The 27,400-nt window shown below is 44.6% G+C and overlaps 1 protein-coding gene across 1 annotated transcript in view; it reads right to left on the bottom strand.

The window, feature by feature from the left end:
• Positions 1 to 27,400, bottom strand: part of UBR2 (ubiquitin protein ligase E3 component n-recognin 2) — a 282,054-nt gene that overhangs the window by 246,323 nt on the left and 8,331 nt on the right. Inside the window, 1 exon segment of the mRNA XM_030195781.1 lies at positions 2,373 to 2,632. Coding sequence (XP_030051641.1) covers positions 2,373 to 2,632 — 260 coding nt within the window.

Below are 27,400 nucleotides of genomic sequence, written 5' to 3'. Positions count from 1 at the left end.
CTTGTTTTCACAACAACTCTTGAACTCAAGTAAGCACAAGGGATACAACAACAAAACAAGCGGAAGCTATCCAGAAGGACCAGACTGAAGCCACAAATGTTGGAAACCAGAATAATTTATTACGACCCAACACGGTCCGTGTTTCGGCCGAAAAGGCCTTCTTCAGGGGTCTAAAACAAAAATATAACATATATAATAAAAACATAAAGACACATATCATATATAATAGTGGCTTTAAAATAAAATTTTATATCAGAAGTATACGTTTAAAGTGCATATATGTAATCGCAACCCATTTGTGGCTTCAGGCTGGTCCTTCTGGATAGCTTCCGCTTGTTTTGTTGTTGTCTTGTTTTTTTTGCGGGAGATTTTGGACTCTCTTTGTTGTTGTTTTTAGCACAAGGGATACACCATCAATGCCACTTGTTGCACACCTGGGCCACCACAACAGAACCAGCTTTCTTACTATATTATTTTCATAGGGCAACCGGAAATGTGCAGCATGCTCCCTTCCCAAGTTCCACTGCATCACTTTGAAAACATATCCAGTCCCACTGGGCTCCTTCACAGCACAACACTTCCTAAACCATAAAACTGGTTGGCTATTTCCGACCAAGCCATTGTCATGAGAACGGAGTGTAGCTACAAACCATAAATAACTAGGTTAAATATAATACACCAAGGGGCTCATTTTCAAAGCACTTGGACTTTCAAAGTTACATAGAGGGGGATAATCAAACGGGGGCGCCCATCTATAAGGACGGCCCTGTAAAGGGGCGGGGCAACCCGTATTATCGAAACAAGATGGATGTCCATCTTTTGCTTCGATTATACGGTCGGGGACGCCCAAATCATGAAATTTAGGTCGACCTTAGAGATGGTCATTCCCGGTTTTCGGCGATAACAGAAAGCAAGGACGCCCATCTCAAAAACGACCAAATCCAAGTCATTTGGTCGTGGGAGGAGCCAGCATTCGTAGTGCACTGGTCCCACTAACTGAATGGAAAAAGCCCTTCTCGATACGGAAAGGAACAGGCATGCAAATGAGCTGCTCGCTGTTAGCTCATTTGCACACGATTTCCTTCCTAAGGAGGGGAAGCGACGGCAGTTGAAGACATCCAAGTAGCAGTAGTGGGATTTGAACCGGCCACCTCTAGACTGCAAGACCACTGCTCTAACCACTAGGCCACTCTGCCACTCCTTCACTCTACTCCACTCCCTTGAAATTTGGCCATCCCTGTGGGAAGCAGTTGAGGACGTCCAAAAAATGTTTGAAAGGACGTCCACGCCTTCGTTATAGTTCTGCAGACACACACATACCTCCCCCCACAGGGACCTGCATACTGCCCCCCCCCCCCCCCCACACACACAGGGATGGCCAAATTTCAAGGGAGTGGAATGGAGTGGCGGAGTGGCCTAGTTGTTAGAGCATCCCCGATTCCCTCCGGTGGTCATCTGGTCAGTTCGGGCACCTTTTCGAGGCTTGGTCGTGAAAAAAAATGGACCAAGTAAAGTCGGCCAAATGCTCGCCAGGGACGCCCTTCTTTTTCCCATTATCGGCCGAGGACGCCTATCTCTTAACCATGCCCCTGTCCCGCCTTCGGTACACTGCCGACACGCCCCCTTGAACTTTGGTCATCCGTGCGACGGAAAGCAGTTGAGGATGCCCAAAATCGGCTTTCGATTATGCCGATTTGGGCGACCTTAGGAGAAGGACACCCATCTCCCGATGTGTGTCGGAAGATGAGCGACCTTCTCCTTCGAAAATAAGCAGGATAGTAATCTATGGAACTTTGTAAGTGTATGTGCTTCGAAACTATGCCTCCAAATATAAAAATAAAGCCTTAGGGGAAAGAATACCTCTTGCAAACAGAAAATATATACCAGGGCATAACAATCTTTTGGTGACCACAACCCCAATTCACATGGCCACTGAAAGTGCACAAAACCCAGCAGGTGCAGGACAATGATGTCTTTATATAGCACTTGCTCAGGTTCTGACCACATTAACTTAGCCACTGATTGGATGAGCAGGCATTTCCTACATATTAATCAATTTTCTATCAAATGCCAACAGGCCAGGAAGGTCAATTTAAATCCAAGTTCTCTTTCCATTTTCTGTTCATTGTACTGACTTATAAAAGCTTGTGAAATCACCACTTAACTTTTTCTTAATGATTTTGTTTCACTTATGTTTTCATTATCATTTACTTCCCTTTCCATTTAAACACATTTTATATTACAGTTTAAATACCAAAATACCACCACAAAACATTTAACTCAAAGATATATATGTAAGCAGAAACATATTTATCTATGAACCATTGTTAAAACTAATTGAAACTTAAAATACCAAGTGGATATCTAAATACCTGCAAGAGTAAGTCGGTTCTCCAACTTTAAAAACCCGACCACAAAGATGCGATGGTTTATTTGCTTGTTCAAGCTTTGCAAATCCTAACACAGGATCTTCACCACACAGATACCACTCCATTGGTCCCAGCAGCACTTGCTGTGCCAGCATATCTTCCCTTTCTGGAGCTGGGTTTGGACCCTGGCAGTAGATTTTGGGTACATAGTGAGCCAGGTGCTGGTATATTTCTTTAGGCAGATCAGTTGCTTGTAGCCAATTCTAAAACAAACAAAAAAAAAAGAAATTAAATTATACAATCAGAATACCATAATTATAGTTGATAATATCAGCAGGGTTTGGAGAATCGGCAGCCTGTCCCAAATGCAACCAAGTGCCTGGCACACTTGGACATATGTTCTGGGCCTGCCTCCGGATTTTAGTCTTCTGGATAGAGGTGTTGGGAGAGATTCAATCTTACTGGGGCCGTACGGTCCGGAGACATCCCCTGCTGCTCTTTGGAGAATATACATATGATAAACCAACATTACCGGGACTCCAAAGCTTTTTGCATAGAGCAGTGTTAATCGGGGAAAAAGACAATTCTTTTGAGCTGGAGGGAGTCGGAGGCCCCTACTGTAGGGCAATGGAGGACTCACATGATAGCATTATTGAAACTGGAAAGATGTGCAGTTAAAGACTTGTCCTCAAAGGAGGGCGAATGTCTCCAGAAGATATGGGATAGATTTTGGAACACTTTACAGCCAGTGGCGAGAAGTAGAATATTGAACTAAGACCCAAGTATTGCAGCACTGTAACAAGATTCGAACACTGAGGAAGGGGGGGGGGGTAAGGGGAAGGGAGGGAAGGAGGGCGAGGGGAGGGGGGATATTTGTCAGTTAAGATTTGTTGTAAAAGTGAAACACGCTGTAGTATTGGCAAGGCTTGTTGAAATAAAGATGATTTAACCATAGTTGATAATATCACCATGATCATGAAGTGCTTCTTCACAACTTATCAAACTTTATCAGGTCCACAAACAGTGGGGACAACAAAACATAAAAATGCAAAGCCCAACACATTATTCAGCTAACAAAACCAGACCTCAGTGTAACTCGTCTCACATGAGCTACACAGGCTCATGAGTCACTTTAATCCTCATCGGTCTGGAGAATTAAACAGTTCAATCTGTCTATTAATTTTTTAATTTTTCAATCAACACTTTAAAAATTTAATTGTGGACAAACCGAACTGTTGAATTCACCATGCTGATGAGGATTAAGGCGAATCATGAGCCTGTGTAGCTCATGTGAGACGAGTCACACTGAGGTTTGGTTTTGTTAGCTGAATAACGCTTTCAGTGTTAGGCTTTGTATTTTATAGCGGCAAACGGCAATCAAAAATTTTAATCGCACAATTAAAACTTTTGATTGCGCAATTAATCATGCTTAATCATGACAAGCATTTGGGCAAATGCTTTTCAATTTTTTGTTACTGTTTTATTAATGTTGACCCAAAAGTCCTTTTGAACAAATGCTCAGAATGGTTGATTATTCTTTACAACATGTTATTCAATTAGGGGTGGGCAACAATTAAACATTTTAATCAAAATTAATTGTATTAAAAATGTATATCACATGCTTGGTTTAAAATTTTAATCGCAGGCAAGATTTAAAAAAATTAATCGCATTAATAGTGCACTAAATGTTCACGCCTAGTATTTTATGTTCACAACTAAATGACACAAAAGTTTTATTAAGAAGAAAAGGGAACAGCATGACTGCTGACAATCAAAAAGAAACCAACAACATTTTGGTCTGCTCAAAAAAGTCAAGTTATTTACCCATAGCAGGTATTCACTGTGGACAGCAAGACAGAAGTCCTCAAAAATGGTTAACACCATTCAAAAAAGCTCCCAGAGGTAACCTTATCTTGGCATTTCAACTGTGAAAACCTAGTTTGACAGTAATGCCCCTGCTGTATTGTCATGCAGGAGCCAACTCAGTTTTGTGTGTAGCATAACAACTCCAGGGAGAGGTGGGAGAGAAATGCAAGGAGTTCTTCTATCCTGCCGTCCACAGAGAACAACTAGAAGTAACTAGGTTTCCACAGAGGGCACAAAAGGAAAAACCATTTGTGTCAACTGGCTCCCCAGATACAGGTTACCTTTTTTTTCTTTTTTAAATATGTATCCCTATTTTCGATATGTACAACAATTACCAAAGAAAACCATATTAGCTAATAGCATCACATCTAGGAAAATCAAGTTAGAGAAAAATCTAAACAGACACAGTCAGTGGCATAATCGATAGAGAAGGACGCCCATCTTCCGACACAAATCGGGAGATGGGCGTCCTTCTCTCAGGGTCGCCCAAATCGGCATAATGGAAAGCCGATTTTGGGCATCCTCAACTGCTTTCTGTCGCAGGGAATACCAAAGTTCACGGGGGCGTGTCAGCAGTGTACCGAAGGCGGGACAGGGGCATGATTAAGAGATGGGCGTCCTCGGCTGATAATGGAAAAAAGAAGGGGGTACCTGATGAGCATTTGGCCGACTTTACTTAGTCCAATTTTTTTCATGACCAAGCCTCGAAAAGGTGCCCGAACTGACCAGATGACCACCGGAGGGAATCAGGGATGACCTCCCCTTACTCCCCCCCAGTGGTCACCAACCCCAGCCTCTATGCCAGCCTCAAATGTCATACCCAGCTCCATCACAGCAGTATGCAGGTCCCTGGAGCACTGCACTTCAGGCAGGTGGACCCAGGCCAATCCCCCCTACCTGTTACACTTGTGGTGGTAAATGTGAGCCCTAAAACCCACTGTACCCACATCTAGGTACCCCCCTTCACCCCTTAGGGCTATGGTAGTTGTGTACAGTTGTGGAGAGTAGGTTTTGGGGGAGGTTGGGGGACTCAGCACCGAAGGTAAGGGAGCTATGCACCTGGGAGCAATTTGTGAAGTCCACTGCCGTGCCCCCTAGGGTGCCCGGTTGGTGTTCTGGCATGTGAGGGGGACCAGTACACTACAAATGCTGGCTCGTCCCACGACCAAAGGGCTTGGATTTGGTCGTTTTTGAGATGGGCGTCCTTGGTTTCCGTTATCGGCAAAAACCGAGGTCGTCCATCTCTAAGAGTGACCATCTCAACATTTAGGTCGACCATCTCTTAGGTCAACCTAAATGTTGAGACCTTGGCGTCCCCAACCGTATTATTGAAATGAAAGACGGACCCCCATCTTGTTTTGATAATACGGGATGCCCCGCCCCTTCGTGGGGACGTCCTCAGAGATGGGCGTCCCTGTTCGAAAATGCCCCTCTATATATCCCACAATATTTGAGAGATGCAAACTTCAATTAAGTATACAAATTTATTCAAAAGAAATCAAATCAAACAAACTTGCAAAGCTAATGACAATCAAAAGAACATAAGAATGTAAGTGTTGCCATGCTGGGACAGACCGAAGGTCCATCAAACCCAGTATCCTGTTTCCAACAGTGGCCAATACAGGTCCCAAGTACTTGGGCAAAGATCCCAGAACAGTAAAACAGATTTAATGCCACTTATCCTAGAAATAAGCAGTGGATTTTCCCAAGTATATCTTAATAATGGCTTATGGGCTTTTAGGAAACTATTCAAACTTTTTTTTAAACCCTGCTAAGCTAGTTGCTTTTACCACTTTTCTAGCAACGAATTTCAGAGTTTAATTACGCGTTGAGTGAAGAAATATTTTCTCCAGGTTGTCTTAGATTTACTATTTCGTAGCTTCATTGCATGCCCCCTATTCCTAGTATTTACCCGTTCCACTCCACTCATTACTTTATAAACCTCTATCATATCTCCCCTCAGCCATCTCTTCTCCAAGCTGAAGAGCCCTAGCCTCTTTACCCTTTCCTTATAGGGAAGTCATCCCATGCCCTTTATCATTTTCATCACCCTTTTCTGCACCTTTTCTAATTCTTCTATATCTTTTTGAGATGTGGTGACCAGAATTGAATACAGTATTCGAGGTGCGGACGCACCATGGAGCAATACAAAATCATTATAGCAATCTCATTTCTGTTTTCCATTCTTTTCCTAATAATTTCTAACATTCTATTTGTTTTCTTAGCTGCCGCTACACACTGAGCAGAGGGTTTCAACTTATCAAGGATGACACCTAAACCCTTTTCCTGGGCACTGACTCCTAGTGTGGAACCCTGCATCACATAGCTATACTTTGGGTTCCTCCTTGACACTTTGGATTTGCTGATATTAAACGTCATCTGCCATTTGGATGCCCAGTCTCCCAAGGTCTTCTTGCAATTTTTCACAATCCTCTTTCGAGTTGACAACTTTGCATTATCAGCAATTTAATTACCTCGCTAGTTACTCCCATCTCTAGATCATTTATAAATATGTTAAAAAAACTGCTGTCCCAAGCCATTAAAATAGAAAATTATAAAACAGTTGTGTCCAGCCTCAGCCCTTGCCAGCTTGTTTTCAGGATTTACATAAGTACATAAGTACATAAGTAGTGCCATACGGGAAAGACCAAAGGTCCATCTAGCCCAGCATCCTGTCACCGACAGTGGCCAATCCAGGTCAAGGGCACCTGGCACGCTCCCCAAACGTAAAAACATTCCAGACAAGTTATACCTAAAAATGCGGAATTTTTCCAAGTCCATTTAATAGCGGTCTATGGACTTGTCCTTTAGGAATCTATCTAACCCCTTTTTAAACTCCGTCAAGCTAACCGCCCGTACCACGTTCTCCGGCAACGAATTCCAGAGTCTAATTACACGTTGGGTGAAGAAAAATTTTCTCCGATTCGTTTTAAATTTACCACACTGTAGCTTCAACTCATGCCCTCTAGTCCTAGTATTTTTGGATAGCGTGAACAGTCGCTTCACATCCACCCGATCCATTCCACTCATTATTTTATACACTTCTATCATATCTCCCTTCAGCCGTCTCTTCTCCAAGCTGAAAAGCCCTAGCCTTCTCAGCCTCTCTTCATAGGAAAGTCGTCCCATCCCCACTATCATTTTCGTCGCCCTTCGCTGTACCTTTTCCAATTCTACTATATCTTTTTTGAGATACGGAGACCAGTACTGAACACAATACTCCAGGTGCGGTCGCACCATGGAGCGATACAACGGCATTATAACATCCGCACACCTGGACTCCATACCCTTCCTAATAACACCCAACATTCTATTTGCGCGGTGAATGTGCATGGGATCTATTTGCACATAATGGAGGTAGTGCATGCGGGTGGATCCCGTGCGTGTTCATTGTGGGAATCTTCAAGACCCAACTGGATTGTGGCCCTTGGGGACTGAGGCTGGACACCCCGAGTATAAAACCAAATAAAGCCGCTGACATTTACTGCAGATCGCCCTAGCACTATCCATAGAGCAGGGAACAGTCTGAGGCAGAGCGGCGATGTTGGACGCCGCTATCTGGATGGCTTAGGAAAGTAAAAAGCAGTCCTGGGTTATTTGGATGGTGGCGTTGAATATTGCCACTACCTTGATTAACAGTGACAGTCATTGCTATACCCTGATATGCAACTGCATTATTTAAATATTGTATAATGCACTACCTAGTAGGCTTTGTGCTTTGACTAATATTACTGCTTTCCACAAGGGCTTGAAGATGCATCTGTTTCAGCAGGCCTTTGCAGTCTAGCAAATTTAACTATTTTTGAGTCCGATATGTGTTAATAGTATTGTTTGTATGATAACTGTATGACCTATGCTAAATGTGCATGCTCACTGTAACTCACCTGACTACATGGTGACTGGGAGAGCTATGTATTTGTCAAATAAACAAAAAATATTGACCAAAAAAAAAAAAACTGCTGTCCCAGCACAGACCCCTGAGGAACCCCACTATCTACCCTTCTCCATTGAGCATACTGACCATTTAACCCTACTCTCTTTTTTATTTTATCTTTCAGTTTTTAATCCACAATAGGACATTACCATGCCTTTCTAATTTCCTCAGGAATCTTTAATGAAGTGCTTTATCAAATGCCTTTTGAAAATCAACCAGATCACCTTTATCCAGATCTTACCGTTCAGTGAATCCAGACTGCCCCAATTTGACTGCCCCTATCGGACCGACCGTTCACTTGTCTATTAGATTGTAAGCTCTTTGAGCAGGGACTGTCTCTCTTTGTTAAATTGTACAGCGCTGCGTAACCCTAGTAGCGCTCTAGGAATGTTAAGTAGTAGTAGTAGTTCACCCCTTCAAAGAAATGTAGTAGATTGGCGAGGCAAGATTTCCCTTGACTAAATCCATGTTGGCTTTGTCTCATTAATCTATGCTTATCTATATGCTCTGTAATTTTGTTCTTAATAATAGTCTCTGCCATGTTGCCAGGCACCAACTTCAGGATCACCGGTCTGTAAATTTCCCAGATCACCTCTGGAACCCTTTTTAAAAACTGGAGTTACATTGGCCACCCTCCAATCTTTCAGTGCCATGCTTGATTTTAAAGATAAATTACATATTACTAACAATAGTTCTGCTCATTCCTGTTTCAATTCTATCAGAACTCTGGGATGTACACCATCCGGTACAGGTGATTTGCTACTCTTCATTTTGTCAAACTGCCCCATTACATCTTCCAGGTTTACAGAGATTTGTTTTAGTTTCTCTGAATCATCACCATTGAGTACCATTTCTAGCACTTGTACCTCTCCCACATCTTCCTCAGTAAAGACAGAACAAAGAATTCATTTAATCTCTCTGCTATAGCCTTGTCATCCCTGACTGCCCCCTTTTACACCTCGGTCATCTAGCGATCCAACTCATTCTTTTACCAGTTTCTTGCTTCTAACATACTATGTGTTTCTGCCTCCAATGCAATCTTCTTTTTAAAATCTCTCTTCGCCTTCCTTATCAGCGCTTTGCATTTGACTTGCCATTCCTTATGCTGTTTCCTATTCTTTTCAGTTGGATCCTTCTTCCATTTTCAGAAGGATTTTCTTTTAGCTTAAATAGCTTTGTTCACCTTAACTATGCTAGTTGTCATTTTGCCCTCCTTCCTCCTTTTTTAATATATGGAATATATCTGGTCTGGGCTTCCAGGATGGTATTTTTGAATAGCATCTACAACCAATGTAAATTTTTGATCTTTGCAGCTGCTCTTCCAAGTTTTTTGTTTTGTTTTTTACCGTTTTCCTCATTTTACCATAGTCTCCTTTTTGAATCTCACTCTATTCAATGCATATTAAGGTAACTAGCTATACACAACACAAAAAGGAAAAGTTGCAGAGGGACGCTGCACCAACTTGTCAGACAAAACTCTTATGTGCTGGTATTCAGCCTGCGGCAGTCAGTATTTTTTAAGTAAGCCTGGATATTCAATGCAGGGCTGTACCTCTGCACTGGTGCTGAATATTTGGTTAGGGTAAACAGCTGGAAGTTAACTGGGCACCAGAGTTGATATTCAGACTAGTGCCTAGTTGGCTCAGCAGATAAAGTTAGGACAGCCTTTTTGCTATTCTAGCTTTAGCCACTTACTAAATATCACCACAAGTAGTGCAAGCTCCATCTATGGACTGCTCTGGCCCTAACCAGATAGTAATACAAAACACCGAAATATATGTGAGAAGTGAAGTTCAAGTATATAATACAAGAAAAAATGTGAAAACACAAACACTTTTTATATAGGACAGACATCTAGCAAATGAGTGCGAATTTCAGTACACCGTAGCACACTCAACAAAGCGAGTACTCCAGTGGTGCAACATTGTTTATCCATGAATCACTTTTTTCAGGATTTAAGATGTTTTGCTTTGAACTACATTCCCCCCAAGGTTGGGGTGGGGTTGGCAAAGATATTCACAGAGTAAGTTTTGAATGTACTGTAATATTATGGCAATATGAAATTTGGTAACTGAGTTTTGTATCTTTATTTTTAACACTTGTGTTTAGATAAATGATCCCCTGAGGCAGCAGCGTAATACTGCAAAATGCTGGCCATAGTTAGAAAAATTGTCTGATCAAATGTGGGAACACCAAATACTAAGCAATGACAGTGACAGCCAAAAGTTAAGTTCAACAACAATTTTTTTCAGAAGTGGTTAATCTTTATTTTCTGAACCACCGGGTGTTATCCCTTCCCACCAGCAGATGGCGATATAGAAAAATGAATTCTACCAGTGACGTCACTGGTTATAATCTATGGTACTCTCTAGAGCAATTCAGCATTTTTCTCTACCCTCCAGCAGGTGGTAGGTTGTGCTATGGTGCTCTGTCCCTGGCCTAGCAACCCGCTCTACTGGTCACAGCTCACAATGTGGTTTAGCCTAATATGCGCACCCAGGTCCCAGTCTCAGGGCCATACCTGCCTGAGCTCGGCTCCACAGCCCCAGTCACAACCCTTAGTGCCACTGATGTCTCTTAGATGTTATTTATTGGTCACCTTATGCCTACATTATTTATATCTTTTATGTACAGTGCTTGACCCCTGAGGCAGGCGGTCTTATCCATCGACATGCGGTCCCGTGTCGGGTCCTGTATTGGTGTTTGTTTAATATTGTTTTTTTACATCAATTTCACACACTAGAAGTCATTGTCATCCCATGCTTGTACCTTGACTCTTTTGGACATGTCATACGGATCCTTTCATGACATAGGGATCCTTTTCCTGTCTTCTGCTGTGCGTCTATAAAATAATGAGTGCAGTGGAACAGGTAGATGTGAAGCGTCTGTTTATTCTTTCCAAAAATACTAGGATTAGGGGGTATGCAATGAAGCTACAAAGTAGTAAATTCAAAACAAATAAGAGAAAGTTTTTCTTCGTTCGTGTAATTAATCTCTGGAATTCACTGCCAGAGAATGTGTTAAAGGCGATTAGCTTAGCAGAGTTTAAAAAAGGTTTGGACGGCTTCCTAAAGGAAAAGTCCATAGACCATTATTAAAGTGGACTTGGGGAAAATCCACTACTTATATCTGGGATAACTAGATAAAATGTTTTATACTTTTTTGGGATCTTGCCAGGTATTTGTGACCTGGCTTGGCCACTGTTGGAAACAGGATGATAGCTTGATGGACTTTTGGTCTGTCCCAGTATGTAAATACTTTTGTACTTATGTACTCTAACTCCACAATTCCCTTCGAGTAGAGCAGAAAAGGTTAACACTTACCTCCTGTAAGAAAACAGTCTAATTATACAAGATAAACATTGAAGCAGCAAGTCTTGTTATAAAAACATCTGACTCAGAGAAAGGTATTCAACCTTCATTTCTGCAGATCCAGGAAAGAGAAAGGGGTAGGGGAGGAATTTAGCACCACTTAAGTGTTACCCCAGCTCAGATGCACTAAGGTTTAAACCAAAAGGGAGCCAAATTAGATCTGCATGAAACCCTCTGTTCTATTGACACCCAGACACCATCTGGGACAGGAGCGGGATGAGAGCACCAAGGAAGAGTTGCACAGGTTGTCAACGGTCTCCAGGACAGGTCAGCCTGGAGACAGAAAATACTGAACATTCCACAGCTGCATGATACCCTTAAGGGGCCACTCACTATGAACTACTTACTTTGTTTTCTGTCTCCATCCACTAGTCAACAGACATAACTATCCCAATGGTCTGGTATGGACAAGGAATTGTGAGTTCTGCACACACTGCAGCTGGCAATAAGAGACAGTCTGCAAGAAGAACCTGCTGCTGCTCTGATTGGCGGAAAGTAGTAATAGCTGCTAGAACACCTAAAGTTGATTCCATTTTGAAGCGATAAGCCGGAAAAGGGGTAATTATTGATCAAGCCACGTGCTGGGGCAGTACCTATTTAATAACTCAGTGCTTGCTTGATCTTAAACCGTTTCTTGTGAACATGGTCAACCCTCAAGTGTTGCTAAGTGAAAGTCAGTGAACACAGGTGACAACATTGGAACAGTTGCCTCGCCACCCATTTACAGTGACTAAAAGGTTACAAACTGAGGATTTAACTCCAGGTATATTCTTGACGTGATGCTAGGCGACGGGGAGGACGCCGCTCGTTAGAGCTCTGGGTCCCCTCGGATAACAACTTCCCCTAGCGCCATCTAAAACCACTGAAAACCCCACAAAAAGCAAGGGAAGAGACCGGAACACTCACGCAGTAAGCAGCTGCATCGCCAATCTGCAATACGGTCGGAATGGCCGCAAAAACAACTCGGAAAGAGGGAGCCCGGAGCCGCGTGGGAGAGGGCAAGATGGCGGAGGCTAGCGTGACTGGCGAGTCCGTGAGTTCTGCCTGGGCGGCAGAGATAGCAGCAGAGGTCTCAGCCCTGCTAGAAGTATCTGTAGACCGCAAGCTTCAGAAAATATCCGATCAGATTGGGCAGATGGACGAAAAGTTGGAAAGTCTGCACACCGATTTGACGGGATTTCAGCAGAGGATGTCAGACGTAGAGGACCATTGTCAGCAATACGAAACCCAGCAAAAAGATTTGAAAGACCGGCTGGAAAAATTGGAAGCAAAAGTCGAGGATCTGGAAAACAGATCGCGACGGAATAATCTCAGGCTGATCGGTTTGCCAGAGTCAATACGAGAAGTGGAGTTAGCAGGGTTCCTAGAATCATGGCTGCCCAAAGTGTTGAATATACCGAAGCTGGAGAAGGCGCTGAAGATAGAGCGGGCACACAGATTGGGGAGAGCAGGACAGAACACGGAGAGACCAAGAGTGGTAATTTGTAAAATACTCAATTATGCACACAAGCAAGAAATATTGAGGGAATGGAGATTAAAAGGCAAGATATTATATGAAGCCCGCAGCGTGCTCTGTTTTCAGGACTTTTCGGCCACAGTGGCAGCCCAGCGTCGACAATTTGCTGAAGTCTGCAAACGCCTCTTTGAAAAGAAAGCTCGATTTGCTTTGATGTTTCCAGCAAAACTAAGAATACAGCATGAGGGCAAATCGCATGTTTTTAGCTCACATGTAGAAGCTCTAATCAAATGCTGGAGTGCGGGGGAGAAGAGAGTGACCAAGTACAATCAAGGGGTCAGAGGAGCCCATAAGGAGAGCAGTTTGCCAAGAAAGGCTGAAATAACAGAAGAAGACGGCAGCGGGCGATAAAGTGGAATACCCAGAGTCAAAGGGAACTTGGACAAACATCAGATGCTAGTTGCTAAAAACTCTGAGTCATACAGGGATATTTGAGATGTATATGCTGAGAAACTTAGGGTCACAAGTTGGGTAAAGTATAAAGAGGAGTTGAAAGTTTGAATTTGTTTATCATGTTGGATATATCAGTTTATAAGCAATTGAGATATAAAAATATTTTAGTAGCGGGAAATAGCAGCATAACCTGGAAGATGGTGCTGGGGGGACGAGGGGGGACAGGGGCGTGACCTGTTCTCTTGCGAGAACGGCAGTCTGGTCCTTTGGGAGCAGCATGAAGGAAGGGGAACAGGGGAGGGGAGGAGGGGGGGAGGGGGGAAGTAGGGGTTTTTTTGCTTTTTTGTTATTATTTTTTCTCTCCTTTTATTTATTCTTTCGGTTCTGGTAACACTGAGAGGGTGGAGGCAGGAAGCAGGTGGATGTGGCGTAGGGGGAGGCACCCAGGGGCTGGGGGGGGGGGTGTCCTCACTTATAAGATATGTGGAAGGGAAACATGCCGATAAGAATGTGGCCTGGGAACGATTAAGCTAATTTCTTGGAACGTGGGGGGGATTTCATCACCCATTAAACGCACCAAAGTCCTGCAGGCCATGCAGCGGCATAAGGCGGATGTGGTCTTTCTCCAAGAAACACACTTAACAGCAGAGGAACATAGTAAATTTCAGAAAGGTTGGGTGGGGGAGGTGGTGGGGTCCCCGGCGAAGGGGAAAAAAGGGGGTGTGTTAATGTTGTTTAGAAAAGGGCTGCAGTTACAAATAAAGTAGGTTAAAAGAAGTGAGGAGGGTAGGTATGTGCTGGCTGAGGTGGAATGTGGAAGTACCAAGTACATTTTTTGCAATGTATACGCACCGAACGTCTTTGACCATAAATTTTACAAAACTTTGATTGAACTGCTGAGCCCCTTCCAGGAGGGCAATATTGTACTTGGGGGAGATTTTAACTTGGTATATAACCCCCAGATGGATAAATGTAGTTCCACAACTGCTCCATTAAGCAATTGTAAAAGAGGCCTGCCCTTTCTCTGCTCGACTCTGGATTTAATTGATATATGGAGAGTACTCCATCCGACACACAGAGATTACACGCATGTATCTAGGGCACATTTGACACAATCCCGTATTGATTACTTCTTGGTTTCTAGTAGCCTGTTTGCAAACATACCAGCAGCAGAAATAGGGCCATGTGAAATATCAGACCATTCAATTATATATATACAGCTGCAGGTGTCTAGAAATGGGGGTGGAAGGGGTAGTTGGAGATTTCCTTTTGAATTATACCGGGATCCGCATTTTAAGGAACATATAAGGGGAAAATGGAAGGAATTTGAGGAGCAAAATAGGGGTCACCAACAGCAAACAAGTTTATATTGGGAAACAGCAAAGGTGGTAATGCGGGGGGAGATAATTGCCTATAGGGCTCGAGCTAGGAAAATGAGGGACAAAGAAATCCTCCGTTTGGAAAAAGAAATTAGAGCTAGGAGGGTGCGATTTGGTGAGATCATAACGGAAGAACAGAAAAGAGCACTATTGGCGTCTCAAAGGGAGCTGAATGAATTATTACACCAGAGGGCTAGGAAGTCACAAATGTATTACCAACATCAACTCTTTCAGTACGGGAATAAGGCGGGTACTTTGATAAGTAGGTTAGTGAAGGGGCAGAAGGGGCCTTCTAGGATCCTGCAAATCAAAGATGGAGGAGGGCAGATAATCCGGGAGACTGGAGGGATCATAGGAAGATTTCGGGACTATTATAAGGCATTATATGAGGAGCCGTCAGATATAATTCCAGATAGCGAGGTATACTTGACCAACCAAGAGTTACCTAGGATTTCAGAGAAGCAATCGGTAACACTGAATAGCCCTATAGAGGAGGGGGAGCTGATGCTGGCATTACAGCAAAGCAAAATTCATAAAGCGCCGGGACCAGACGGGTTTAGCATGGCATTTTATAAGATGTTGCAGGAGCAAGTGACAAGTCCTTTGATCAACCTCTTCAATGATATGATAACATCAGGAACCTTGTCAGATCGGTTAAATGAGGCAAAAGTAATAGTATTATTAAAACCCGGTAGGGATGAGAGGGAAGTGGGGTCCTACAGGCCAATATCTCTGTTGAATTGTGATATAAAAATTTATGCAAAGATATTGGCCAATAGGTTAGCTAGGGTGCTCCCGGATTTGGTAGCCTCCCCTCAGGTAGGATTTGTAAAAGGCAGGTCAGTGGCGAGTAATATAAGAGCTCTACTGGCTTCCCTGGAGACAGTGGAGGCACAGAAAAGGCCTTCTGTGCTGGTCAGCTTTGACGCAGAGAAGGCCTTTGATCGAGTAGTTTGGAACTTTATGTTTGAGGTATTGAAGAAAGTGGGGATAGAGGGGGCATTTAGGAATGCGGTGGGAGCATTGTATTCTAATCCACAGGCATACATGTGGATAAATGGGGAGAAGTCAGACTTATTCCCAATCAGGAGAGGTACAAGACAGGGATGTCCTCTGTCTCCTCTGCTCTTTGTCCTGGTCCTAGATCCCCTGATCAGAGAGATTAGTGCCCATCCTGAAGTGACAGGGGTAAAGTGGGGTCCGCTATCATTTAAAGTCTCTGCTTTTGCAGATGACATTTTAGTGCACCTTACTCAGCCCAAACGTTCCTTAGAAGCTTTATTAGAACTCTTCCAGGAGTATGGAGATTTCTCAGGGTTTAAGATCAATTACTCAAAATCCTTGGCATTGACGACTAATGACAGTGTGAGACGGCTATGGGGAGGCACATTTCCTTTGAAATGGGCTGTGGAGTCTCTTCGATACTTAGGAGTGCGGATCACCATGCACACTACGGCCCTATATCAGACCAACACCACCAGGCTGGTAGACACAATGAAGGGGCAACTGGGGAGGTGGAAAGCGTTACCAATTACTTTACATGGGAGGATACACCTATTCAGAATGGTAGAATTCCCAAGGTGGCTCTATACTTTTCAGGTGCTGCCCTTGAAGTTAAAGAATAAGGACATAAATCGGATTTATAAGTATGTGAGGAAGTTTGTCTGGAGAGATTCCAAACCTAAGCTTCCTTTGAAAATATTAATGGGCTCGTGGAGGGAGGGGGGGATGGGTCTTCCGGACCTCCGTCGCTACAACCAAGCTTGCTTGTTGAGACACTTGGGAGACTGGCTATTGGACAGGCAGGACTTCACGCCTAGGAGACTGGAACAGGAATACTTTAAGCCCTATCATCTATATTATCTGCTGCAATGCCCAGGGACTGCTCTGCCTAGTCCGGTGCGCAACAGCGTGTTGCTAAGGCCCATTAGAGAGATTTGGAAGGATTTAAATAAGAGCTGGGGGCTAGAGGTGGAGATGTCAGATCTTTTACCATTACAGGGCAATCCTCAATTTAAACCGGGCTCAGAAAACAAAGTGTTTCTTAGATGGGCAGAACTAGGTATCACAAGGTTAGAGCATGTCCTTGATTCTCGGGGACAGTTATTAGGCTTGGGTGCCTTGGGAGTAGATATAGATTATAGCCATACATTTGCATATGGACAGCTAGCTCACTATGTTCGCTCCTTGGACCCAGTACGGCTGGGAGGTAGACATGGGGGTAGAGTTAGAGAATTCTATGGTTCCATGCCTGGGGAGAGGCTATCAGTCTCAGGGCTGCAGAAAGCCTTGTGGGAGCTGGGAGGAGGGAAGGAGATGGGGAAAATTCAGCTGAGGTGGGCTCAAGATTTGAAACAGCCTAATTTGCAAATTAACTTCCGGAGGCTGGTGTCACGAATACCCTCCATGTCAGGGAATGCTAGTTTGAGAGAATGTCAGTATAGAATTTTACACAGAGCATACATGGCCAAATCTCAGGTGTTTCACATGGGAGGAGTCCCGGACCCGTTGTGTTCTAAGTGTCGGCAGGGGGAGGGCACGTTGTTTCATTATCTATGGGAATGTCACAAGATACAGACTTTTTGGAGGCAAATAGCTCAATACTTGGAAAAGGTGTTGAAACATAAAATTCAGTTTTCCCCTTTGGGGGTCTTGCTCGATCAATATGAAATGTTAGCAGTTCCGCAAAAAGGGGCTCGGCAGTTCATCCGAAAGGCCAGCTTAATAGGGAAGAAACTTATCCTGAATAGTTGGATGGCAGCGGAGCCGCCAGATTATTGGAATTGGAGAAACCGCCTATACGATCTGCTTCTGCAGGAGAGGAGGGTGGTGGGATCCTCCCCAAAGAGAAGGAAGGCTTTCTTGGGAATTTGGGAATTGTACATACAATCGTTATCATCCAGAACCCGCAGTTTTTTGCTGAATAGACTATGATTTTTTTTTTTTTACTATTATTATTTCAATATTCTCTCCTTTGGGATTTTTAGATAGTGGAATGTGGATGTCATTGATAGGATGGTGGATATGAGGAGACCACAAGAAGGAAGTACAGCGTCCACAGAGGAGGAGTCATATGTGGAGCGAGAGGAAGGAGAGGGGGGAGGTGAGGAGGGGAGGAGGGAACTTTCTTGGTAGTAGGCAATACAATGGGAGGGGGGGAGAGGAATCATACATAATTGGTACCAAAGTCTGAACTTGGGAGTTATACTATGTGGGGAGTTAAGCTACATGGGAGGAGCCGTTAAAACTTATTATTGCATAACAATGGAGGGGAAGAGGTGTAAGGTAAAAGTTTGATGACAGCCGTTTGTTTGCAAGGGAGCGCATGTTAAGATTGGAGCAGAGTTCCTTATACCAGTAGATATCTGGATAAGTAGTATTCCCAATAAATAATTGATGAGATGGAATAGAGGGGTGGGGCGGGGAGAAAATATGAAAAGATGGTTGACAGATTGTATCATTCAGTTTTAAAGATGTACATGTTTAGGTGAATATGTAAATGGATAATGTTGGACATGTGGTGTTTTACGTTTTGTCACCAATAAAAATGTTGAACTATAACTCCAGGTATATTCTTTTTAGGAGTGGAAGAACCTAATGTTTTTATCTGTCCCAAAAAGGCGCATTAACTGCATATGGAAATTTCTCCTTCAATGAAACGAAGAGGCACAATTTATTCAAAAATAAGATTCTTTTGGCAGTTGTTTACATAAACCCAATGCACCAGATACTTCTGGATGAAGAGCAGCTAACTAAAGGGAAAGGTGCTCTGTGCGAGGTTGCAGTTAGGATGAATAGTTTGCAGTAATGTCAGGAGAGAGAAAAGGAGACTGAAGACATTGCAGCACTAACATTAACTGAGAATGAATTTGATTTTGATCTGGATCAGAAAGTGTGTGCAAAGCATCTCCACATAGAAAAGGATTCTTGCAGAGAATAAATTGAGCAAATTTCAACTTAATTTCTCACTTGCACTAAAAGAAGTTGAAATATTTGATCAATCACGGAGGAAGTGACGTCACACAAGGCGATGGCAGCCTAGGAGCAGAGCTCTGAAGCCTGCTGGAACATTTTTCATTGATAATCTCCTCCCAGAATTGCAGAGTTGTTGGCCCACAACTGTAATTATGCATGTATTCCACTCCAGTAACGGCAGATGGCGTCCAAAACGTGGCAGGCTAATATCAAGGAATTCTCTCAAACTGTGACCCCACAAGTCCATGAGGTATGCAGCTAAGATGCTGCGGCGGAGACAGAGCTGAGTGTCGACAGTGCTCCAATTCGGGAGCAAATTCGGCAGGACTTTCATAATCTACATATATAACATAGTAGATGACGGCAGAAAAAGACCTGTACAGTCCATCCAGTCTGCCCAACAAGATAACTCTTGTGCTAACTTTTGTGTATACCCTACTTTGATCTATACCTGTGTTCTTCAGGGCACAGACCGCATAAGTCTGCCCAGCACTATCCCCGCCTCCCAACCACCAGCCCTGCCTCCCAACCACCGGCTCTGGCACAGACCGTATAAGTCTGCCCAGCACTATCCCCGCCTCCCAACCACCAGTCCCGCCTCCCACCACCGGCTCTGGCACAGACCGTATAAGTCTGCCCAGCACTATCCCTGCCTCCCACCACCAGCTCTGGCACAGACCGTATAAGTCTGCCCAGCACTATCCCTGCCTCCCAACCACCAGTCCCGCTTCCCACCCACCAGCTCTGGCACAGACCGTATAAGTCTGCCCAGCACTATCCCCGCCTCCCAACCACCAGCCCCGCCTCCCGATCTTGACTAAGCTCCTGAGGATCCATTCCTTCTGCACAGGATTCCTTTATGCTTATCCCACGCATGTTTGAATTCCGTTACCGTTTTCATTTCCACCACCGCCCGCGGGAGAGCATTCCAAGCATCCACTACTCTCTCCATGAAAAAATACTTCCTAACATTTTTCTTGAGTCTGCCCCCCTTCAATCTCATTTCATGTACAGATTGTGGTATCCCAAGTAAAGGGGCACAGGGAAGAGGGGTGAGGCTGTTTAAGGATATAGTCCTCCACAGTGGTGAATTCAGTCCTCCACAGAGGTGGAAGAATTCAAGGATGGTACTGTTCCATTTCACAAATGATTGAGGAAATTATTATTATAACACTGTATTTGGCTAAAACTCACTGGATGCCTGTAAAAGCTAGAATTTAATTAAAAGTTTTAATATTTGTTTTTAAAATTAATAGCATCAGGGTGTATATATCATTTTGTGAGTTTTTATGTTCCAGGGCAGAATCTGAGATTGGGATCTGAAATCCATTTAGTTTTGTCAGGGGTTTCTACTATACAACTGCAAACTACTAGAAATACAGCAATTGTAGGTTGTGGCTCCACAGCCCTGGTAAGTGCCTTGAGACCATTTAAGAAATGTAATTCAGCACCCAAGACTTATTTTGTCCAGGCGTTCTTCCATCTTAGAACATTTCATGTCCATGGTACAATGGCCTGATCCTGCAAGTAGTTCCAGCAACATTTTATACCCCAGCCTGCCCCTGTTTATCCCTTATGTATCATAGAAACCCTCTAAGATTTAGTTACTTAGGGGGTCTTTTACTAAAGATTAATGCACGTTGGCTGCAGCAAGGCCCTTAGGAATAAAATAGGCCCTGTGACAGATAACATGAGCTAATCTAATATAATAAAACGCACCCTCAACGTTCTGAGGACAACGTTCTGAAGCCATGAAGCCATCTGACGTCACTCCCAGGCTGAAGGGTTCGTGGATTCGTGGTGTGAAGCCTTCAAGCCAGCCAGCCGTCTCTGCCCCACCCTCGCGTCAAAAGTCATGACGTCAAGGGCGGAAAAAAAAAACCAAACAAATCCGGCAGCGAAGCGTCAGGGAAGGAGGCAGCGCTCCCGACGTCTAGCCTTCCCTTCGCTGTGTTCCACCTTCTTCTGACGTCAAAGATGACGTCAAAAGAAGGCGGAACACAGCGAAGGGAAAGCTAGACGTCGGGAGCGCCGCCTCCTTCCCTGACGCTTCACTGCCGGAACCGCCACGGAGGTAAATTTAAAAAGAAGAAAAAAAAAAAAAAAGGGATGTTGGGGGGAGAGAAGAGGGCGGCCAGTAAAGAAGAACAATGGGAGCGGGAGGCCAGGGGAGAAACGACAGCATGGATGCGAAGGGGGGGGGGGGCATGGATGCGAAGGGGGGGGGGGGGAAGAGGGCGGCCCAGGCTGGGACATGGGAGAGAGAGGAGCATGGATGCGAGGGGGGGTCATGGAAGGGAGAGAGGGGAATTGCTGGAAAGGGATGAATGGAGGCGGCAGGGGACAGAGGAGCATGGATGGGCATGGATTGGGAGGGCAGGACTCAGGGAGAGAGGGGAATTGCTGGATAGGGATGAATGGAGGGGACAGATGGGCATGGATGGATATGGATTGCAGGGCAGGGCTCAGGGAGAGAGGGAAATTGCTGGATAGGGATGAATGGAGGGGGCAGGTGACAGAGGAACATGGATGGGCATGGATTGGGAGGGCAGGGCTCAGTGAGAGAGGGGAATTGCTGGAAAGGGATGAATGGAGGGGGCAGGGGACAGAGGAGCATGGATGGGCATGGATTGGGAGGGCAGGGCTCATGGAGAGAGGGGGATTGCTGGATAGGGATGAATGGAGGGGACAGATGGGCATGGATGGATATGGATTGCAGGGCAGGCCTCAGGGAGAGAGGGGAATTGCTGGATAGGGATGAATGGAGGGGACAGGTGACAGAGGAGCATGGATGGGCATGGATTGGGAGGGCAGGGCTCAGGGAGAGAGGGGAACTGCTGGAAAAGGATTAATGGAGGGGGCAGGGGACAGATGGGCATGGATTGGGAGGGCAGGGCTCACACTCTCTCTCTCATATACAATGTCTTTCTGACTCTCACTCTCACACACTCTGTCTCACACTGTATCACATTCACTCTCTATGTGCCACATAGTCACTCACACACTCGCTTGGTCTCATACACTCACTCACAGAGAATCTGTGTCTCACACACACTCTCTCTCTCGCCCACACACACACACTCTCTCTCACACTGTGTCTCACATACACACTTGCACACACTCTCATTCTCACACACACACTCTCTCACAAACATACTCACACCCAGACTCACTCTCTCTCTCACACACTCACACTTTCACTCTGACTCTCAAACTGTCACTCTCACATACACTCTCCCAAACATACACACTCCGAGGAAAACCTTGCTAGCGCCCGTTTCATTTGTGTCAGAAACGGGCCTTTTTTTACTAGTCTTTAATAAAAGACTCCTTCAATAATTTATTAATAAAAGGTTTAATTTTGAAACCTAGCTTCCTTATGCAGATGCCCTTGTTTATGTCCTGTATGAGTCTCCCTTACCTTTTTTGTTTGTAAAACACTTGAATCATTTTTGTTTAGTGGTTTATCAGATTTAACACCTGAATTCATAGGTATGTTTCAATGATTTTTATTGAAGATTAGAACAATAAAGATTATTTTAAACTGTTCAAATAATTCCAATATCACGTTACTGCTTACATACATAACTAGCCGTTGAGCCCGTAAAAACGGGCTGGTATTGAGGTCTTCCTTCCTTCCTTTCTTCCCCCCCCCCCCCCCCCGGAGTCATCGCCGCCGCCGCCATCCCTCCACCCGGCCCGGGCCCTCTCTCTCTCCGCTACTAAACTTACACATCCATTCGCCGGAACGCAGCACGCACATCAGCTGAGCTGCCGTCGGCCCTTCCTTCTCTGCCTGTGTCCCACCCTCCTGTGACGTAACGTCAGCGAGGGCGGGACACAGGCAGGGAAGGAAGGCCGACGGCAGCTCAGCTGATGTGCGTGCTGCGTTCCGGCGAATGGATGTGTAAGTTTAGTAGCGGAGAGAGGGCCCGGGCCGGGTGTGGGTGTGTGTGTGTGTGTGGGGGGGGTAACGGTAGCGGCGACCTCGGGTGGGCGGGTGGGGGGGGGAGCGGTATCAACCTCGGCGGCGCAGTTTCCCTCTCTGTCCCGCACTCGTCATCACGTATTGACGCGGGGGTGGGACAGAGAGGGAAGTCTGTACTGCGCATTTGCGAGTGAGTCGGTCACTCGCCGTTTATATGTTTGATATTCTGCTTCTGCAAATCTTCATTTCTATTTTATTCCCCCCCCCCCCCCACACACACACACACCCGGTGCTTTCACTCCTCAGATCAGCCAGCCATGTCATTTCCATTAAACTTATAAGTCACATATTTAAAAGATAGCTCCGCGCCGCAGGAGTTAAGGTTTCCCACAATGGACTCCATCTCCGTGTGAATTCTCGTTGTTTTAGCTGGGGCTGCCTATTTACCTCAAGGCGTTCATAGCGCATTAGTTCTAACATTCCTCCTCGCCAGTACTGTGCTGTGGGTCCTCCAGAAGACAGCCATGCAGACAGGATGGCTTTCTTAGCCATTACAATAGTTCTTAATGCAAAGCTCCTCATTCCCAGCGGTGTTGGGGTTAGTATCTATAGCTTTCCAGACAGGAGCTCTGGCTCGGGTCTCCATGGTGTTTGCCAAAGCCCTGATATCCACTGTAGCAGAGTGTTCCAGAATTTCCGAGTTTTTGGACAGTTCCAAAACATGTGGCCCAAATCATCTCCCTCTTCCCCGCACTTTGGACATGCTCCATCCGGGGACAGTCCCATGTGGAAAGCTCTTCTAGGTGGTATGTGTGCTTTGGACACTACTTTATATTGCAGTTCCCAGTGCCCTGCGAAAGCTGTGCATCTTCTCATACCCAAGGTATGCTCTTTGATAGTCTCTGGAGTTATCACGGTTCCCAACTCTGTGCTCCAGGCCTCCGCTAGGTGAGCAAAGTCCAGCTCTGGGCAGTTATCTCTGATGCATCTATGATGGTATGCCAATGGCACTTTCTGCTGTGCCCAAAAGGAGAAAGCCTCCGCTAGCTCCTCCTGTACATCCTCAGTCATAGAATCCCAGGGCAGGCTTTTAACATAGTGCTGTAACTGATGGTAATGGAAGAGATCCGATGGGGCCAAATGGTATTAATTTTCCAGTTCTGCGAATGATTTTATTCGTCCTTCCTCAGAGACCACTTGTACCAAGTAGCTTAAACCATTCGTTTTCCATCTACAAAATGCCTTGTGCCACAGACCCGGTTGAAAATCTGGGTTTCCCAGGAGCGGCAAGTATGGAGTTACTTTTCTAGGGCCTTATATGCCAACCCTACTTTTTTAAGGGGTTTGAAACATGCTCTTTCTAATGAAAATGATTAGAGTTTCTAGAAGGTCTTTTTTTGTAAAAGTGGGCTAAAAATACCCTATTTTTGGCGTTTTTGCAAAAATCATCAACTTTACACTCAATTTGTGAACTAATGGAAAATATTAGGAGAATGAAATTTTATATTCGAAAACCTTGTGTTGATAAGTTGTTGTGTGCAAAGTTTCACGTTTATCACACCTTTAATTCCAGAAATATAAAAAGCCAAACTTTACAATTTTTTCGTGCCGCAAAATTTTCGGACCAAGTTTGCTCCAAGTTTTCTTCATGGAAATCGCTCATGAAGATTTTTTTATTATTTTGTTTAAGAGAGCGCAAAAAGTTTTACAAGATGGCCAAATTTTGTTTCTCTCAACAAAATATTGCCGGAGATACAGTGTCTCAAAGTTGCCGAAATCTCAAAGTCATACCATAGAAGGCTGCAGTAAGGGGTCAAACAGATTACTATATCTCAGGAAGCATTGCATCGGCGAACGTAAAACTTTACCAGTGTTCACTGGGGACATGTATGAATGCTCCTGTCAATTTGCTGTTTTCAATCACACCCAACCACCCTACTCCTTGACTGTAATCTCAGGAAAGAGGAGGCGAGACTCCAGTGGGCTGGGGACCATCTCATTCCTAGCCTCAGGCAGCAGATTGGCTTGAGCCACCCCTGCACCATAGCATCTTTATACCAAGTAGAACTGTGACTGCACTGTATCATTTTTGTTGGTAGAATCAGTAACACACCCTTACAGAATGTTTTTAGCTATTTCACTTCCACTGTGAATGTGAATATTTATTTATTTTTTATTTTGTTACATTTGTACCCCGCGCTTTCCCACTCATGGCAGACTCAATGGGGCAATGGAGGGTTAAGTGACTTGCCCAGAGTCACAAGGAGCTGCCTGTGCCTGAAGTGGGAATCAAACTCAGTTCCTCAGTTCCCCAGGACTAAAGTCCACCACCCTAACCACTAGGCTACTCCCTCCACTATTGCTACTACTTGAGATTCTACATGGAATGTTGCTATTCCACTAGCAACATTCCATGTAGAATGTCCAATAGTAGCAACATTCCATGTAGAAGACTGCGCAGGCTTCTGTTTCTGTGAGTCTGACATCCTGCAACATAGCAACATTCCATGTAGAATCTCCAATAGTATCTATTTTATTTTTGTTACATTTGTACCCAGCGCTTTCCCACTCATGGCAGGCTCAATGCGGCTTACATGGGGCAATGGAGGGTTAAGTGACTTGGCCAGAGTCACAAGGAACTGCCTGTGCCTGAAGTGGGAATTGAACTCAGTTCCCTAGGACCAGAGTCCACCACCCTAACCACTAGGCCACTCCTCCACTGTTGCTACTACTTGAGATTCTACATGGAATGTTGCTATTCCACTAGCAACATTCCATGTAGAAGTCGGCCCTTGCAGATCACCAATGCGGCCGCGCAGGCTTCTGCTTCTGTGAGTCTGACGTCCTGCACGTACATGCAGGACGTCAGACTCACAGAAACAGAAGCCTGCGCAGCCTTCTACATGGAATGTTGCTAGTGGAATAGCAACATTCCATGTAGAATCCCCAATAGTAGCAACATTCCATGTAGAATGTCCAATAGTATCTATTTTATTTTTGTTACATTTGTACTCCGCGCTTTCTCACTCATGGCAGGCTCAATGCGGCTTACATGGGGCAATGGAGGGTTAAGTGACTTGCCCAGAGTCACAAGGAGCTGCCTGTGCCTGAAGTGGGAATCAAACTCAGTTCCTCAGTTCCCCAGGACCAAAGTCCACCACCCCAACCACTAGGCCCCTCCTCCACTGTTGCTATTATTTGAGATTCTACATGGAATGTTGCTAGTGGAATAGCAACATTCCATGTAGAATGTCCAATAGTAGCAACATTCCATGTAGAATGTCCAATAGTATCTATTTTATTTTTGTTACATTTGTACCCCGCACTTTCCCACTCATGGCAGGCTCAATGCGGCTTACATGGGGCAATGGAGGGTTAAGTGACTTGCCCAGAGTCACAAGGAGCTGCCTGTGCCTGAAGTGGGAATTTAACTCAGTTCCCCAGGACCAGAGTCCACCACCCTAACCACTAGGCCACTCCTCCACTGTTGCTACTATTTGAGATTCTACATGGAATGTTGCTAGTGGAATAGCAACATTCCATGTAGAATGTCCAATAGTAGCAACATTCCATGTAGAATGTCCAATAGTATCTATTTTATTTTTGCTACATTTGTACCCTGCGCTTTCCCACTCATGGCAGGCTCAATGCGGCTTACATGGGGCAATGGAGGGTTAAGTGACTTGCCCAGAGTCACAAGGAGCTGCCTGTGCCTGAAGTGGGAATCAAACTCAGTTCCTCAGGACCAAAGTCCACCACCCTAACCACTAGGCCACTCCTAGTGAACGTGAACTGGCTAAGAAGTTAGCTTCTAATCTCTTCAATAGCACCCACTTCACATAATTCATTAGAAAAATAACATTGCCATCTACCTCTACAATATGTTCAAACATATTAATGGAAGATCTCAAGGAGCTACTCAGGTTAGAAATATATGACCTGAAGATGAGTAGACTAAAAAAAAAGGACAGAAATCTTATTTCAGCAATAGAGATAACATAGTTTTACTTCAGAGAGGGAAGCTATAGAGAGAAAATTGAAAAAAGTTTAATTAAACAGCATTAAAACATTGTGCTATTCATTCTACATCACAATTTTAAGATGTTGATTACAGCATCATCACAAGAATGGATTTTTTTTTTTTTTTTGCTTAACTTTCGGGCCCAGTCAGTAACTGCCCCCAACAGGCTAGGGTGCAGTGCGTCATCTTGCACAGCTGTCATGTCCTAAATCAAAGTACAGAAGTTTTGAGAGAGTAAACAATGGTCAGTCCAATTTTCAGGAATTTGCACAAAGGTCAGTTTGGCTCTGCTCAGGTCAGAGGACCATCCTTATCCTGTCCTTGCAACACTACACTGTAGAGGAATGCAAAAAATAACTAAGGGATTCTTTTACTAAGCTGCAGTAAGCGCTAGAGTATGCTTACCATAGGTTAAAGGGCTTACCATGGGAAGTCCTACAATGTTTGAGATTAGCACAAACCGCACGTTAAAAAATATTTTCATTTTATAGTAGAGGGGGCATGTTGGGGGCGGAAAGTGGGCGTGGCATAAGTACATAAGTACATAAGTAGTGCCATACTGGGAAAGACCAAAGGTCCATCTAGCCCAGCATCCTGTCACCGACAGTGGCCAATCCAGGTCAAGGGCACCTGGCACGCTCCCCAAAC

The sequence above is a fragment of the Microcaecilia unicolor genome, chromosome 3 (genome assembly GCF_901765095.1).
Source record: "Microcaecilia unicolor chromosome 3, aMicUni1.1, whole genome shotgun sequence".
Taxonomy (NCBI): Eukaryota; Metazoa; Chordata; class Amphibia; order Gymnophiona; family Siphonopidae; genus Microcaecilia; species Microcaecilia unicolor.
The sequence above is the reverse complement of the archived record's forward strand: the minus strand, read 5'-3'. Positions and strand labels throughout refer to the sequence as shown.